The 18907-nt window shown below is 33.1% G+C and overlaps 1 protein-coding gene, 2 long non-coding RNA genes and 1 pseudogene across 4 annotated transcripts; 3 read left to right on the top strand and 1 right to left on the bottom strand.

Annotated features, from left to right (window-relative positions):
- The first annotated feature begins 144 nt into the window (after positions 1-144).
- Positions 145-1727, top strand: LOC112701654 (aspartic proteinase 36-like; annotated as a pseudogene).
- Positions 1728-2227: 500 nt separating this feature from the next.
- LOC114924225 (uncharacterized) lies at positions 2228-4736 on the bottom strand. The gene is made up of 4 exons (XR_003811232.2): positions 4561-4736; positions 4415-4469; positions 4190-4327; positions 2228-2487 (listed from the first exon to the last, which is right to left on the bottom strand). It is a non-coding gene; the product is annotated as an uncharacterized lncRNA (long non-coding RNA).
- Positions 4737-10966: 6230 nt separating this feature from the next.
- LOC140174522 (uncharacterized) lies at positions 10967-11727 on the top strand. The gene is made up of 3 exons (XR_011864197.1): positions 10967-11105; positions 11217-11244; positions 11590-11727. It is a non-coding gene; the product is annotated as an uncharacterized lncRNA (long non-coding RNA).
- Positions 11728-11942: 215 nt separating this feature from the next.
- LOC112703567 (uncharacterized) lies at positions 11943-14678 on the top strand. 2 transcript variants are annotated; one of them, XM_072199731.1, is made up of 5 exons: positions 11943-12081; positions 12278-12347; positions 12631-12986; positions 13278-14142; positions 14224-14678. In XM_072199731.1, exons 4-5 carry the CDS (start codon positions 13858-13860, stop codon positions 14440-14442), a joined length of 504 nt encoding a protein of 167 aa, XP_072055832.1. In that variant the 5' UTR covers positions 11943-12081; positions 12278-12347; positions 12631-12986; positions 13278-13857; the 3' UTR covers positions 14443-14678. The 2 variants fall into 2 exon arrangements, with proteins under 2 accessions (XP_072055832.1, XP_072055831.1); XM_072199730.1 differs by lacking the exon at positions 11943-12081 and having other exon boundaries at positions 12202-12347.
- The last annotated feature ends 4229 nt before the right edge of the window (positions 14679-18907 follow it).

The raw sequence follows: 18907 nt of genomic DNA, 5'->3' as shown, positions 1-18907 counted from the left end.
TCCCTATCTTAAATCAAAATCTCACATTACACAAGTCAAAAACAAAAGCTTAATTTCTCAAAAAACCCTATTACAGTTCGTCGTTGGCTAGTATTCGAGGAGTGCCTCGAAAACACTATCCCACTTCTCTTTTTCTCCATATTGATGCTTCTTCTAGCTTCGGCAGTGTGGCCTTCTCCGGTGACTTTCTTGCTCGAAAAAACTTTTTCGATGAACCATAGAGTGTAGTTGAGCCAGCTCAAAGCATGTGACTCTGTCAAGCATCGTAGGTTGCAGCAAACAACAACTACCTATGTTGTTGATTTCCCTATTAGGGGTACCTTCGATCCATCCGTAGCTAGTTGGGTAATTTCTCCAATTTCAATTTCAAATTTGTTTCATTTTTTCTGGTACTCAGTTACTCTCATCGGTCTTTGTCAAAGAAGATTCTTTCAATTTAAAATGCAAAATTAATTTTTTTGTTCTTTTTGTTATTCTCAATTATCCTTTTGTAATGGTAGCAGAGTGAATTATTTATGAGTAAAGTAATTTTTTGTCTCCAAAGTTTTGGGTAAGTCTTATTTATGTTCCTAACGTTTAAATCGTCCTATTTGTATCCCTAACATTTATAAAAGTGATTCAATGTTATCTTGCCGTCAATTATACTAATAGATCAGATTGTATTTTTCAATTATTCTCACTTGGATGTATTCATTCTCAATTAGGTCTCACTGGATGTGTTCAATTTTAATATTGTATTTTCAGGTTCAATTATGTCCCTTAAAAAATGAATTATGTAAATGTTGTAGAGATTAGTTTCAAATTTTAATGAGTTATTATTTAGAGTGGATCATCAGTTCTGACCCAAACATTTGTATTCTAATTTCAAGAAGAGATTTTCAAAACTCCAACTAAAGCTCATGATGTATAATTGATGGCAAGATAACATTGAATCACTTTTACAAATGTTAGGGATATAAACAGAACGATTTAAATGTTAGGGACACAAATAGGACTTATCCCAAATATTGGGGACAAAAATAATATTTTACTCATTATTTATTAAATTCAATGCCAATATAAATGTTACAGTAGGTCCAATATAATGCTAGGACTTGTCAATGTTATCATTGTTGATAGAATTTTGTTGTAGATTCAGCTCAATTATTTTGACTCGGGGAGTTTATCGACATCATCATTGATCTCTTGTTTGGACAAAAGGTATAGGAATGGAGAGGACACCTCAGATACAAGCTATTCTACTGAGAGCAACCAATGAACTTACACATTTTAGTATAAAGATTGTAGTGGGACTTCAAGTTATTATGTATCAGACTCGATGCATTTAGAAAGTATTTTCGAGGGATCCTTGACAAAAAATTCTTCGATGCCTATAGTTTTTAGGTGAGAAATTACAAGCCTGGAATAGTTGAAAGCAGCATTACATAATTTATCCCCCAGTATTTATTAGTTTAAATAAGGAAATAGTTACTTTGTATGTTGTGGTAAGGAGCAGTTGTAGCAAGCTACAGATTGGGAAATTGAGTAAATCTGATAGAGTGATCGATGGAATATTTGGATTTGGGCAGCAGGAACTACATGTCATCTCCTTGCTCTCATCGCAAAGAATAGCCTCGACAGTGTTCTCGCATTGCCTGAAGGGTGATAACAATGGTGGGGGGATATTCCAACTTGGAGCTATTATGGAACCAATCATAATTTACAGTCCACTTGTTCCATCACAGTAAGTACTTTCATTGGTAATAAAATGCTTGATTTTTTTTGTTTCTTTATATCACTTGCTTTTTTGGTGTATGTTAAGTACTATATCAATGATGTTGATTGTTTGAATTCTTCCATAAATGAGAGTATAGATTGATGGCTTTAATGAAATTTCAGTACGATCTTTGTCATTTAGGTTATGAATTTGACTTGAAGATTGAAATTCTTCCTCATATGTTGGTTTCTATTGAAACATAAACTCAATCGATAATATACATCCTTAAATATTGTAACACCCTACCACATGGAGCTTTCCGCTTAAGCCATAAAACAGAGGTGGTATGGTATTATGACCTCTAAATTAAAATGTGTACATATAATAACAGAAAGAATATAATAAACTAGGAGGCTTGAAGAACAGGTGAAATAAAAATCGCAAAATATAAGCGCAATGCTCAGAAAATGAGTTAACTTGCGTATTAAGAAAACTATAGCTATCAAGTATAAGATAACAAAAGTAAGGATAGAGTGCCAAAGATACAAAATAACCAGCTCCTAACTCAGCCCGTGAAGTTAAATATTTACACATATATATACATATCCAAAACCCAAATTTATATAAACAAAATCCTGTCTCTCCATAAGCCTCTAAGAGGGTCAAAAGGAATAAGTCATGCGGAGAGAAAACTAAGTACATATATATACATAACTATACAACAAAAGTAACCCGACAACTACTTCGCTTCAGAAGTCCAGATGCCTAACGAGGTGCCTTTTGACTTGTATCTGTAAAAAACAACAACACAGTATGGGGTGAGAATCAGAGGTTCTCAGCATGGTAAAGGTGTCACACATATAAGATATAAGGTCCTGGGAATGCTAGAGGCAATCCTAGAATGCCGACACTTAGATTATAAAGCTTAAAGTATTAAACAGAAACCATAAAATGTGGTTTTCTAAGAGTATCTAAGTCTAACTTAACTTAACCTTGAATCTAAGTCTTACCGCCTTTCTTCCATACCTCCATCTCCGACAACATATCACAGACAAACAAGCAGATAAAGGTAAGAACAAGAAAGTTACAAGTACTGCAGGTAACAAATATACAGTTAACATCACAAGTACATTTAGGCACACCCAGTTAATGCACAAACAAGTAATTCAAGTAATATGCACATGATGCATGCCTGTCTTATGGCTGATGAGTTTCATCTGTCGATTATCAAGCCAACCCGACAAGTCCGGTTTGCTAAACCTTTGGACTGTCCTTCGTCGCGCATCCCCAAGAGTCTATGCATAGCTTTTTCTCTTATATATAAATATCAATTGCTCAATGGGGGTACCATTCCCAGGAATTTACACATGTCCGGCCACCTTTACGACATAGGTTCAACAGAGTATCGAGTTTCGACCTGGTACACGTGGTGGCATGCAATGGTACTTTACCTAGCGAATCTCGTATCTCAGATCATTTGATTATTCAAGCCAAGTATCATACATAATCATTCATAACATTTCATAATCAATTCATCACTTTTTCAGCTTTACTTCACCTCCAAGTTATCCCCATTTCCTAACTTCACTTGATTATCAAACTTAATACTATTATTTATGACTAGAAGAATGAAAAAAGAGGTTTAAAAGTTTGAAATAAGGTTTAAAACTCAGAAAATCATATTTGCTGGAATAGGGGCCATGCGTACACATGGCTCACGCGTACGTGTGGGAGCATAAAAAGACAGCTCGCGCGCGCACCCCATATCATGCGTACGCGTAGACATGCATGCTGGCCCATTACGCGTACGCTTATAAGGAGCTCATTCAAAAATTCCATGCCACGCGTACGTGTGGACCACGCGTATGTGTGGACGTACATTTTCTAAAAATATGATTAAGTAGAAAGCTGCAGAATTTACCTATCCCAAACAAAAACTTCTGACGTACATAACTTAATCATTTTAAATCATTTTTTGTGGGTTCTTCAAATGGCATAAACTTCACGAACCCAATTTTTTTATCAAAACAAGCCAAGTTTGAAACCATTTGGAGGTTTGGAGGCCAAGTTATAGCTCGGCGAAGTTCGAAAAAAAACCAACTTTTCACCAACCCTTATACCATTATTTCATTAACCTATCATTCCCATATCAGCCATTTCACACCTGAATTCAGTCCCTATATGTACAATATACCAACAACACAACTTTACACCATTTTATCATCCATCATACATTAACATTACACAATCTCACATTTCAACAATTTCATCATGCACTCACTCAATATATGTATAACCATATCACCACCAACTCAATCATTTTCCACACTAATATCAATTTAGCAACAATCACTATCACATAACCAACTCACATTATAAATATCAAGGATACTAAGCATTGTACATTTCCATGCGTTCCAGTTTATCCTGTTGTCATCTAGCCTAAATTTTCACAGAACATTATATATTAAATGCAAGAAACCTAAACCATACCTCGGCCAGTTTCTACGTATTGTCCAAAGCAACTCACCAAAACAAACACAGCCCCACAAAAGTTCAATAAACACTAGTGCTCAGCTTCCTCCAAGTTCCAATATCCCCAATTTCAAGCTCCAATTATTTATTCACAACCTATTACACATTCATGACACATATACACCCAATTTAATACCCAAAGCACAAATTCAGAAAATTAAATAGAACTTATGGTATCCTCACCTTACCCAAGCTTCATATAAGCAAGAGTGAACGTTTTTCCCAAACTAATTGAATCCTAATACATCAAAAAGTAAAGAAATTCAACACCACTACATAATTTTTGAAAATTGGGGGAAGGAGAGACTGAGAGTAATTAAATGGTTTACCTATAAAATTATTCTGGTAAAATTGTAGAGCTCAGCGCGGTGGTCGCGTGGTCACAAACGGTACGGCGATCGGAGCTCGGACGGAAGAGATGCGGTGATTTAAAGTAACGTAAGGGGTTAGGGATTCTTTTCTTCTTCTCCCCTGTTTATTGCTTTCAGCGTGTTCTTGCTGAAGTGGGGCGGAAGAAGGGCCTTGGCTCATTTAAGTGTTGGGCTGGTTGGGCTCACGGGCCCGATTTGGATCCGGTTCAACCGGTTCGATCTATTCGGTCTAATCTTGGATTGAATTCTTTGAAATTAGTGTCAAAATTCTCGTTTTAATGAGCTCTATCCTAATTTAATATAATATTCATATTTTTTATTTTTTATTAAAAATTAATTTATTAACTATTTATTTACTAATTTAACAGAATTTACAAATATCATACAGAAGAGGATTACAACCCGTTTGTCAATGCAGTGAGATACCTCTTTTACTTTTCTGTATTCATTTTCCATTTATTTTTTCATTTAGTTTTTTGCAGATGCCTTTTATTAGAAATTTTAGATGAAGTTATCACCTAGGTCTATCAATTGGAAGCAGGCAACGAAGCCTCCTATAGATGCCATTTGGAGAAAAGTTTAGAACTGCAACCAAATTATAAAGACTAGGAAGGAGAATGTTGCTCGCAACGATATTGTGCAGTGAAATAAGAATCTCCCATTAGGTCCAATCAACTTTAAAAGCTACTTAGATCCTATTTTCTTTAATCCTTGAATATCTTAGTGGATAAATACTTTCTTTTTGCTACTATTTCTTCGTTTTTTTATGATCTGCCAACAAAAGTATGAATTTAGGTTCAAAATTTTGAATATTTAATTGTCATTTATCTTCCAACTTATTTCTTTGATTTTCTTATCAATCAAACCATGGTATTATCTTTTACTTCTTTAGTTTTTTATGTATAATTATTGATTGGATCTTAATAGACTCAATTGTGTTGAATTGAATTATGAAAACATCCAAACAAATGTATTCATCAAAATGTCATATGTTGAAATCATCTCCAATGTCCTCGATCTGAAGAAATTGTTTTAAAATAATGATTTTTCTGTTTCCCATGGATGGTTTAACGAAATTATTCCATTACCATTTGAACAGTACAAGATTAAATCAAGATTAATCCAACAATGTGAAAGATGAACATCATTCATAGTGAATGAAGGGTGCTATTTTTTTTTCTAAAAGGGTGCTTTTTTTTACAAAGAAAAATATCAACATTGAGTATAATGAATTCAAATTTCTTGATCAAGCGCCTCCAGAAATTCAAAGTTTGATAGATGAGGAAGCTAAGGGGGCAACTTAGTCTTTGAGGCTTTGCTTGAATATTTCTTGTTTTGTTTTTATTTTCTTATCCTTGGACTTAGGCCCCATTAACTAACAAATTTTTTTTTGGTGAGGTCATCGGACCAGTAACGTGGGCCAGATCCAAAATATAAGCTCCATGACCAGTATCACTAGTCCAAATTAAATTAAGCCCTTCTTCATCTTCCAATTTAGCCACTGCATGTGCTAAAAATTTTCCTTCCCTTGAAGCCAATGTCACCTTTATTTTAGGTAATTCTTTCATCAATTCTTGGATATCTCTGATAAATATAGCAATTTTTCCTATTATATCTATTGGTTTTAAGGATTGAGAAATAACTTGACAATCTGTTTCTATATATGAGTTGTCAAATTAAAAATTTTAACTTTTGTTAATGCCTCACTGAAATTATGGGCCACCATTTATTATTTAGTATTGGTTGAAATCATGTTACTTTGAATGATTCCTTGGGAGTGGTATTGACATTGTCATAAAAGAGCAGATATCATTTAGTATAAATATACGAAAATCACCAATTATAGCAGGTATTTTTTCCATCAATATAAGAAATGCTAGATGGATAAATTGGATGGACAAAATAAACTTTTAATAGCATAGTAAATAGATTTATAATCCCGAAAGAAAGAGGAGATAACAACAAATTTTTACCTTTTAGATGTTCAATATAATTGCAAAATACATGATTAACTTCATAGACTTAATTGTGGCTGAATTCTAAACCGGAAACATCCCTTGATAATACTTGTATATAGATCTAATTGTAATAGGATGTGGCATTTCTCGAGTAGGCCAGACTGTCCTCACCAATAGCTTTCTAGTGCCATGTTCAACGTTATATTCTATTAAAACAAGCTCTCTATATTTGGAGTTTAGGACTAATTCTCTTTCCTTTGAATTGTTAATCAACAAAACTAAATTATGATCCAGAAATAGTAGTGAATATTCTCTTATGCTTCGGCTTTCAAATTTGTAGTATTGTTCGAATCTTGTGTTTCCACCGTAATCTTCATGCAAGTACCAAATCGATACGGCATAATCAAATTCATTGTGTGTATGCAAGAGTGCAAGTTTATTCTTGTGAGCCAGTAAATTGTGAAAGGTATATATAAACCTTGTTATTTATTCCTTAGAGGATGACATAAAAAAGGATGAATTTGAGCATCAAGGATGCTATAGTACTTCCTCTTGGTAGACAGATCATAATGGAGTTTAATACAAAGTTGCAATCGATCAGTAAGGCAGCTGGCTTATTGAGTAGATTTTTAGGGAGTTAGGGTGCTGACTTTCAAAATTTTTCCATTAATGAAGAGAGTTGAAAGACAATGGACATTGCTCTGAAAGAACATGCATATGACACAGTTAAGGAATAATCTTAAATTTGATAGCTTCTTATGTAATTTAAAATAGATATATGCCTTTATTTTTCCTTTTGTTCATATTCATCGCATTATATCTCAAATTTGTACCGGACCTTTCAATATGTCAAGGATGACAATGAAAAAATAAAGCGGGTAATGATTCAAAGGATAGGAAAAATTTGAAAAAAAACAAGAAATAACTTATTTCACAAGTTTTATGATGACGGAAAGAATTTAAAAGAGAATGCTAAGCATAAACCATCCGGAATAAATGCACAACAGTGGAAATGGTTCCTTCAATATTGTTTGAATGACTCTACGAAAGTAATTAACATTGAATTGGTATTCCATTTAGTGTTGCAATTTTTTACGTTTTGAATACCTGAATAAAATGATTGATTGACTGTGACAGAATTAAAAACCCAATATACCAGTCCATTATGTTTCTAAACCTTAAAAAAAATAGGGCACTATTAAGGAGTCATTAAGTTCTAAAATTCATTGCATGATCAATTGTATTTGTGTCTTTATTTATAAGAAAAGTGTAAACAAAATACTCTAAATCGGTCAAAGCAACTTTATACACATACTAGGGGTTCGAAGACATTGGCAAGGCAAACGGATGAAGAGGTAACTATGTGTCTATTATCTTTCATATATTTTTTCATGTTTTATGTTATTCATTTGTTACATGTATGATTGCAAAAATATTTAATGTGGTTACAAAAAAAGGATAGCTCATATATGAATGATGATATGCATGTTATTGGAGTAAGTATTGGTTTATATTTACATCTTTTGTTCTATTCATGTTGCTAACTTTGAAATTACAATAACCCAATTCTGATATGTTTGTAGGAAGCGATTGCAAATATCGAGAGCTAAGATGGTTCCTCAAAGTAAATTTTACATAATGATTTGGTTGCACGAGCCCTTGGAAAAGAGCATTCAGGACGAGTTTGGGGGTTAGGTTTTGGACCATGTCCAACCGAATTTATTCGTAATATTACATAACAATCAAACTTTGGAGTGCAAATTGAGGAGTATTAGAAGAAGATTACAGAATTGAAGGTAATGGTAGTAGAACTAAAGGCAGAGGCAGCAGAAGAGAAGGCAAAGCGACAGACCATGGAGAATCTGTTAAGATACATAATCTAACAGCAAAGAGACACTTTGTCACCTGACGTTGCTGTAGAGCTAAAATCTTAGGGGAGTGCAACAAAATAGATAGAGATCTTTTAACAACCTAATTTTTTTTTGTTTACTTTATGAACAGTGCACTTTGAGGACAAATTACTATTAACTATTTTATTTTGGCATACATATATATAATTTAGATTATTCTAGCATTGTATTTTACTTAAATTATGTTAGTTTATTATAATTGGAAACATAATCAATTAAATTAATACGTAACATCTTCAGATTAAAAGATTTTATAAATTGTGATTGTGATATGAAATGAAAATTCAAATAAATTATCTAATGGAATACGAAACTATATTTTTAGTGGCGGATACAAGTAAACGCCACAAAAACTACTATTTTTATGACAGATATAATGGCGGTTAACTAACCACTGCGAAATGGGGTCTCAAAACAATTCCGGTCAATAGCAGCGTCAGCTATTCGTTGCAAAAAGCTTTCACCGCTAAATACCATTTAGCAGCGATTATTCCAGCTGTCACAAAATCGTCGCTAAAAATTTACCAGCATAGTCAATCAACCGTTGTTATATGTCTATCGGCGGTAAAAAATCGCCGCTATTTGCCTCTTCTGTTGTAGTGTTATTTGAAGTTTGAGACAAATTAAATTTCAAGAATTACTTTAGGTATCTATTTGATGAGATGCATATATTATGGATTTAGCTAATATATATTTTTAAGATATAAGTTAATATTATTATTAATAAAAAATTTAAAATATTTTGTTTTAATAGATACACAATAATTGTATTAAAATCAAATTTTGTATAAATTTTTTTATTAGTAACATTATCATATATTCTAAAGATATAATAAAAACACATATTAATTAAATTCATGTATTATATATATATATATATATATATATATATATATATATATATATATATATATATATATATATATATATATACACTACACCAAATTAACCACATAGCTATACTTAATTTACGACTCTTATTTTAAGGTTCTCTATTCCTTTATATAGTGACATTTATACATGTAATTTTTTATCCATCACTAATGTAGTGAATATCTTTTACTGTCTCACTCTTTCTTTTATTCTTTTTGTCAAAAACTATATTCACACCTTTCCAGAAGAGAACGTAACAACCATCATTGTGCTACAGTTCACGTTTTTCGTTCACCGTCGCAGTTAGAGTCGTCGTTCGCCGTTCACCGTTCACTGTTGCTGTTCGATTTCGTTGTTCGCCGTTCACCATCGTGGTTCGAGTTCGCCATTCCCTGTTCATCGTGGTTCGAGTTTGCCGTTCCCAACACTGTCCTTTCTCTTTCCCTCTTTTGTGAGTGCAAATCCTAATCCCCTCTTTTCGGCGACTATTTCTTCTCTTCGAACCACAATATTGAACTCCAATAGTGAGTATTTGATTGTTCTTCTACTATATTTGTTTTTTTTTTGCAATTTCTTTGTTGTTCATCTGATAGTAAATAACCTATACATGATTGTTATTCTTTGGTACCGCTAATGTTACTTGTGATTTTCAATTTTTTATTGATTCTTCATCTAAGAGCTCATGCTTTGTATCTTATTATGTAGTGGATTGTTTTGTTGGAAGCTTTAAATTGTGTTTTTTTTTTAAATTCATTTTGATTTTACTTGCACACAACGTGCTCGGTAAAATGTTTCAACTAGAATCATGGTTAATTTGATGCATTTCTAATTAGAAGGATATATAATAGTAAAATTAATGCACTGATATGAAAATTGTAAAAATTGATTTTTGAATATACGGTGCTAAACTGCTAATTATTAATGGTACAATGGAGTGGTTTAACATGTTTATCAAAAGTGCTTCCTTAGAGACCAGCATACCCACTTAATGTGAATAGAGATCATGCATGCACTTGTAACCCTTCAATTCATTTTATTAGTCTTAATAATTATAATATAAGTATAAAATAAAATGTCCTTCATCTGATTAGTCTTGATTATAACATCTAGTGGTTAAATTCCGAATTTATCCTTGATGATCTTATATCATTGATCTACCAATTAAGTTGAAATTAATGTTGAATAGAATCTAACTTAAAATCGACCAAACTTTGACAATAACCTAACATTAAGAAATCAAGGTACTACCACGATCTTTTATAAGTTTGCAGGTAATTCAATTCAACTCTTTTTGCTCTATTTACTTATGCATCTCTGAGAATGTTTAATGAGTAAAATATAGTCCAAGGTCCAATTAGGATAGTTTATTAGTAATTGATTTACTATAAATAAATATAGTAGAAATGTAATGGAAAAAGCATGAATTGAGTAATGAATATATTTTCTTTTTCTGAAATTCCTTCTATGGAATTATCTGTTTCCCTCTTGATTCACACACACACACACACATACATACACATACACACATACACATTAACTCAATCACATAAAAAAGAAAGGCGGAAAGCTGGTCATAGTGCCACATGAAAAGGGAAAACAAAAACATTTCAGACAAAAGCAGGGCCTATTTTGGTTGCCATAAATCCCTTCAAGAAAGTTCTTCTATATCGTAATGATTATATTGAAGCCTACAAGCGTAAAAGAATTGAAAGCTCTCATGTATATGCCATTACTGACACAGCCATTCAAGAAATGATATGGGGTAACCTTTTCTTTTCTTATCTTTTACATGTATGCGTGAAGTTTTCAAATTTATGACCACTTACACATTTTATTTGAGCAAATCCTTACTCTGGCTCTTTTTTTTCTCCAGATGAAGTAAATCAATCTATAATTATAAGGTCAGTCTTCTTTTATGAGCAAGTTATCATTATTAATTCTATCTTAAGTTTTATCTTCTTGTTACTTGTGCAAGTAATGCTTGAATACTAGTTTTAAGTCTTACACAAGATTAAAAGGGTTGCATAGTGACTCCATGCTTTTACTGCTCTATAAAAGTATTAGTTAGGGATAAGCTTTTCACTGCTAAAGTCTTGAGACATTGCTCTTGATGCATTGGCTGAAGGAAGATACTTCTCTATTTTGCATGAACTTAGATTTCTTAAATATTGTGCCCCTTAACACATTTGAATTAGGATCAATAATAATTCTTATTATCTATATATTCAATTGTGAGAGTGGAGCAGGGAAGACTAAGATAGCAAAGATAGCAATGCAGTACTTGGCTGCCCTTGGTGGTGGAAGTGGAATAGAGTATGAGATATTGAAGACTAATCCAATACTAGAAGCCTTTGGTAATGGAAAAACATTGAAAAATGGCACAGGGGAACCTCATTGAGATTCACTTCAGTGAAACTAGAAAAATATGTGGTGCTAATATCCAAACATGTAAGTCTACTACTTAATTGTGATTAAAGCTACATTTCTTTACTTCCATTATAATTTTCTAACAAAGAGTTGAAAATGTTTGCATCTATATGCTGACTGCTGATCTGTGGTGCTCTTGGCATGATCATACCATAAACAGTTCTTTTGAAAAAGGTAACGATGCATCCTTCTGAGCTAGTTATTCTTCTCAATTTCTGTTCATACTACATTAAGACACCTTAACTTTATTTGATATTTGAACAGTCTAGAGTTGTCCAATGCAATGAAAGTGAAAGGTCCTATCATAAAAGGTAAAAAATGTCTTAGTATACAAGTCTATTGGCATTTGTTTACAGGTTATACATATCATGTAATTTGATTCCATTAATTTATACAACCTTTGCTGTTGTTTTCTAAAGATTTTTTGAATAGGGATGGGTTATTCTTTGTTGTTGGAGTGCTATTAATTTTAACAAAGAAATTTTGATTCTATTTAATGTCATCTAGGAAAGACTTGCAAAGGGATATGGGTGAGGGTGCTTTAGCATATGTAAAAAGCATCGAGATTATGTTCAAGGTATGGGTTTTGGTGTTCATGCTTTTCAAGTGATTGAATCTTTGTCTTGCATAAGAGAGTTTATGCAATCTGCCACTACAAGTGGACCATCAAATGCCTAATATCATATATTTGTTTAGCACTTAGATATATGAATTTTGTTATAGGGTCAATACTTTTATGGGTTAATACTCAAATTAGTCCCTGAAAGATTTTCCGATCTTCATTTTCGTCCCCGAATGTTTTTTTTAATAAAATTAGTCCCCGAAAGAATTAATTTAAACCACGTTCGTCCTTCCGTTAGGTCATTGACGTCGCCGTTAGAAACTGCTGATGTGGACTGTGACTTGGCTGCCCACCCCAACCAAACGACGCCGTTTGGTCACTCCAGCGTGTCGCAATGAAACGCTTGCGTTTTGAGGGGACAGTGAAACGTTTTTCACTGTGTCTTTGGTCTCTAACCTCAGTTGTTCTTCATCATACTAAGCTTGAGTCTCTGTTTCTCTGCCCCCTAAGCAAGCAAGAGGAAGACGAAGAAGACTGCCCCATTGAACGCAACCGTTGGAGTAGGCGTGGAGCATTGTTGGTGCGTCTGCTCTGGAGCCTGGTGGGAAACCTGAAGGCAAGAACAGAGCGTTGTTTCTGCGTTCGAAGCAGGAGGTAAACTTTTTTGGATGTTGCCAAAACCCTCTGATAAAACTGTGTAAAACCATACTTTTCACATTATTTGATTGAGTGATCGTTAACAATCTGTTAGTGAATGGGGTGTAGGGTTTCATTCCAGGGTTGGGTTTATGAACGGGTGAATGCGTAAATTAGGAAAGACTCTGTATTTTTGGCTTAGAAAAAGTGTTAACTATGGCTTGTGTTAATGGAGTAATGGTTAGTGGTTTAGGGTCTGTGTTGGTGATGATTTAGTGTTTTTCATGTTCCTTTTTAATTTTTGTATAGGGTTTGGAGGCCTTGCACTTCTAAGATGGAGGGTCCTCCGATGATGTTCATTTTTCATCATGGTGGAAGCTTTAAAAATGATGAGAAAGGAAGTAGAATCTACGAACCAGATAATACGGAAGTGTTGGTGGGGGTGGATGGGGATACGTTGGATGTGTTTTTTGTTACAGGATACTATAAGGAACTGGGATATGCTGGGGGGTTTATGTTGGTGGAAGGTTCCTTGGCTGTCGCTTGAGAAAGGGCTGAGGAAGTTAGAGACTGATAAAGACTTGCTGAAACTGTGTAAGACCTGTAGGAGGAATCACAATGTGATGAACATATATTTTGAACATGGAGTTTCAGAGCCACACGTGGTGGAATGCATGAGTGAGGAAGATGATGTCATTCTGCCAACCAATGCACCCTTGTTGAAGCTGCCCAGCACACAGCCTGCAATGCAAGCAAGGAAAATTGCATACCAGCCAACACTGAGCCACTCACAGAGGGATTCAACAAAGCCTCTGCATCCCACTCCCAAAAATAAAGACAAAGCCACTCCCAACTCTGCTGGACCCAATCCTCACCACAAGAACATGGAATGAAGAGAAAATATAACCCCATCCGATGCATGTTCTGTAGTGAGGTTGGACACAACAAGAGAACATGCCAGAAGAAGAAACAGGCTGATGCTGAAGAAGAAGCACGTTTAATGCAGCTGCAACTGGCTTTAACTAACCCTAATACAGATGTACCAAACGAGCTCCCTTCTGATGTACCAAACGAGCTCCCAACTGATGCTGATAGTGCAACGCTACATAATCCTCTCCCTTTGTCTGTTTCCCCACCACCAAAGCGGTCAAATGCAGCCACTGAAACAACACCGGTTTGCTTTACTGCTTTAACTTCAATTTCATTTCACTATAGTTGTTTAGTTTCTCAGTTTGGTGTTTACTATGTCATGCAGGCTAAAATGAGGGAAAGACCACCAAAGCTTCAAGTTTGTAAGGGAAAAGGGAAAAGAGCTGCCTCTCCCCACCCTGCTCCACCAACAGCAACAGCTCCAATTTCTGCTGGAACAATCAGAGGATCTAGTGCTGCGACAACCAAAAAGCTTGCAAGTTTTATGACCTTCGTCCCGACTCTAGGGTTCAAATGGCCTAGGAAGAAAGACGACGGCATCTGAAGCACATCCATCTAAACATATGCAACCTTTTTTTTTGTTCTAGGCTCTAGACTAAGAAAGACATGTTTATGTTTCTGTTAAACAATATCTAGAATCAATGTTTTGTAATGACTCTATTTTGGGTGCATGTTATGCCTTGGTATGAAGTGTTTCTGTTGAATCACTTTTAGGCATTCTACTACCTTTTGTTATGACATTTTATATTAAGAAATTTAAGGAACTTTATTATCTTGTTATGTGTCTGGTTTGCCATTTGCTTCTTTACATTTTATCTTTTCACCACAGGTTATCCAAAAACTAAATTGCCATTGATAAACTCTAGTTTCATATTACAATACTTTAGCTAGGGTACTGGAAACAACAAAACCAGCCCTACTTGTACATATATGAGATGCAAAGTAACACTCCTACTAACATGACTAGCATCACAATAGTGAACATGAAGCACAATAACATTCTATGTGCTCTAACTTCTGCTTCTAAACAACCTATTCTCCATGCTAACTTAACCTTCCAATCTTCATAGTCAATGTCCAGTTCTCCTTCCATTTCTGGGACACCCCTGGAACCCTCTGCAACAGCTACATCTTCATTTTCTTCCACCCATTTAAAAAAATTGCAATGGTTCCCTTTCTGGAAAAATTGAACAACAGTGTAAAGCCCAGAACAAGAGTAAAAGCCAACATCATGCAATGATTCATACAAAATTAAACTCACCCGATATCTTGCACAGGTATGGAACAACCGATCTAGGTTCTTTGATGTCCCTGATTTCTTAATCAAGGTTTTTAAACCGCAGAAACATGTTTCCTCATGGTTTTGTCTTCTTCTTTGCATGGACGAGCTCGATGTATAACTACTCTGTGAGGGCGATGGAAACCCACGACCGGCCCCTCCACTTCCGCTTCCCATCATGGTGCCCAGACCAAATTCCTCCTACAAGCACAACACCTGGGTCTGCGACAACGCTCAACCAAGGCAACCGTGTTCTTCGAAGGTTGGGAATTAGGGTTTTTTAATCTCACACTTGAGGACCAAATTGATGCAACACACTAAACATATCTGGTCAGCAATACACACACCATGCCAGGTGTTACGGTGGGTAGCCAAGTCACAGTCCACGTCAGCAGATTTCTAACGGCGAGGTCAGTGACCTAACGGAAGGACGAACATGGTTAAAATTAATTCTTTCGGGGACTAATTTGATTAAAAAAAACATTCGGGGACGAAAATGAAGATCGGGTGATCTTTCAGGACTAATTTGAGTATTAACACATACTTTTATTATGTATGGTAGTATTTACTCTTTATAGATACATGAATTATGAATCAAATAAACAATGAATTAAATCTATGATTGTATAAATATTTTGATGTAGAAAAGTCTTATTGATAAGGAAACTTTTGATCTTGTAGTGTTTATATACACATAAATTATTATTTATAATAGAAATAATTTTTGTAATAATTAATAAAAAAAATTTTGATGTTGGAGAGATTATGACAGCTTAAAACAGTCATTAAATACAGGAAAAAATTGTCATATGAATTAGTAACTTAGTAACGGTTTTAAATAAAAAAAAGTCACTAAAAATATCGTGACGATTTAAATAGTCACTAAATATATCTAAAAGTGTCATAAAACTAGTAACTTAGTGATAGTTTTAAATCGCCGCTAAAAATTTCATGACGGTTTAAAACAGTTACAAAATATAAGAGACAATTATAAAATATAAAAATCATCTCGATAAATGTTACAAATTAGTGACAATTTTATGCTTCAAAAACTGTCACAAATAATTTAGTGACACTTTTTATCAAATATGTTCTAAAACTGTCACTATGTCAACTGGCGACGCTCAAATCCATAATTTTTTTGTCAACCGTCGTAAAAATAGTTAATGACAGTCAAAACTGTTGCCAAACATTGAAAAAAATGTCGTTGCAAAATTGCTGTGATATATATATATATATATATATATATATATATATATATATATATATATATATATATATATATATATATAGGAAGCGTTTCACGTGTGCCATGGTACGGCACCGGAGTTTCAGAACTCCATGTACTATCAAGTTGTTTGTAAAATTTTGTTTTTTAGCAATTTATTGAATTACCAATTCACCCAACATCTAAAATGGAAAAGACTACATTGGACAGGTTGTAGCTTTGAGAGAAAAAGTGGGGAGCTGATCGGCGCACAGTAAGTTTCGAAGGTACTCTGTGGTTGAATCACACTTTTAACACTAATTAACAAAAATTGCGTTTTGTTACATTTAGAATACTGTTATCCATGTTTATTGTAATCGAATTCTCTAGTGTATATCCTTGTTTCAATTTCATTTTCTTCTTAGCAAGAACAACAACAAATTAATTTAATTAATTTCTGTTTTAACATATATGCTTTTCTATATGAGATGCAGTGTACTTTTGCTAATATTTCGAAGATAAAAAATAACAACCTATACACTTTAATTTAATTTTTACTTCCATTAAATTTATAAAATAAAAAATAAGTTAAACCAAATAAAGTTTGCGATACAATTTATAAACATCACAATAAGATATGTCAATAAATTAATTACATTAAAATTTAAACTAAAAACAATCCTTTTTATTTAGTTCTTGTTATATATGAAAACTGAATTAAGTACATTAATTTTATTCTTGTTATGTATCAAAACTGAATTATATAGCAAAAATAATTTAATAATAAATTTACAATATCTTTAAGAGAGCCACTTAAATAAAGACGTTTAAAACGTATTTTTTTAAAGATATTTTTTAATAATTAAAATTTAATGTATATAATTGATTAAATTATGTTATTTTTGTCAAAATTAGATCAGATAAATTGATTTGGTAAAAAAATCGGTAAACTAAATAAATCTTAAACCGGCCTAAATTATTTTTTTATATAGAAAATGACTAAAATACTGCTATTATATATATTTTTTAAAATTTTAAAAATCCTAAATCCTTATTCTATGACGACATAGAAAGAAGAAAAGGGTTAGAATTTAAGATTTTCAAAATATATAATAATAATAATAATAATAATAATAATAATAATAATAATAATAATAATAATAATATGTTAGTCATTTTTTATAATAGAGATATTGTAGTCATTTTTATAAAAAAAATATTAATTTAGATCGTCTCAAGATGTAATTCACCAATTTTTTGGCCAAATCAATTTATCAGATCTAATTTTGACAAAAATAACATGATTTAATTAATTATATGTATTGAATTTTAATTATTAAAAAATAACTTTAAATAAAGACGTTTTAAACTTCTTTATTTGAGTTACTTCCTATTCCTAAATCTTCAAAAACGAAACTGAATTTTTGGAATCATTAATTTTGATATATAACAAAAACTAAGTAAAAAAGATTGTGTTTAATCTTTTTTTGTTGAAGTGTTATTTTTTTAATTATCTTTTGCAATGTTTTTTCTATCTCAATTCTGATTTTTTAATTTTTTTTATTTTGGTCAACTTAGCCATATAAAAAGAGCACTTTGTCCATGAATTATAATTCAAATGGCATAGTTTTTCCATATTTATTTAGAAGTTACGGGTCCGAATCTTTTAATTTTTTGTTAAAAAAAATAATATTGAGTTATCAAAATATTCCATTTCTTAAAAATAAATTCTGTCCCATAAGTCAATGAATTGATCAATTAGTGAGCTAACTATTAGACCAACCCAATTTAATTAATTTCTTTTCTTTTTTTTGGTTTAGAATTTCTTTTCTTTTTATTTGTTGGGTTTTACCTCAATATGTCATTAAAGGGCCCATGATTAATCGGACCTCAATGCCATGCCCAGAAACCTAAGCCATGCGGCTGTTAGCGTGGGTTACAAGTCCCGTCAGTTCATTCAACCAAAGTTTGGCCAAATCTGACCTTTAACATTGGATTAACAGCTCACTTTCACCACCAGTCGAATCTCTATGCTGCATCCCACCAAACTTGAGTCCACAATATCAAAGCTTCGCCTCATCTTAGTCAATGAAATTTTTTATATTAAATCTGAACGCATTTAGAGATTGGAGTTCTGAAACTCCAGTCCCGTACTGTGGCGCACGTGAAGCGTTTCCATATATATATATATATATATATGCGCTATATATGTCATTGTCACGCTCCAAGCAACTAGCAATAAATGAAATGAATAGTACTAACCGATTCTGTCAGCGGCAATCCTTAATTAGGGGAATTAAAATTAAAGCTTTATATAAGTGGTTGCTTTGAAAATTCTTGGTTTGATAAATGAGGAGAGGGGGACTCTAATTAATAAGCTTTGTTTTAAATCATATAATAATGAGGAACGACGGCGACTGTATTAAAGTTAGATTGCTAATCAAATGAGCAAGGGTAACAAGTTAGTGGTTGAACTAGCTAGTAGGTTACTAACTCAATTTAATGCAAAGGGTTTACGTATCA

Source organism: Arachis hypogaea, chromosome 7, assembly GCF_003086295.3.
Source record: "Arachis hypogaea cultivar Tifrunner chromosome 7, arahy.Tifrunner.gnm2.J5K5, whole genome shotgun sequence".
Lineage (NCBI taxonomy): Eukaryota > Viridiplantae > Streptophyta > Magnoliopsida > Fabales > Fabaceae > Arachis > Arachis hypogaea.
The sequence above is the reverse complement of the archived record's forward strand: the minus strand, read 5'-3'. Positions and strand labels throughout refer to the sequence as shown.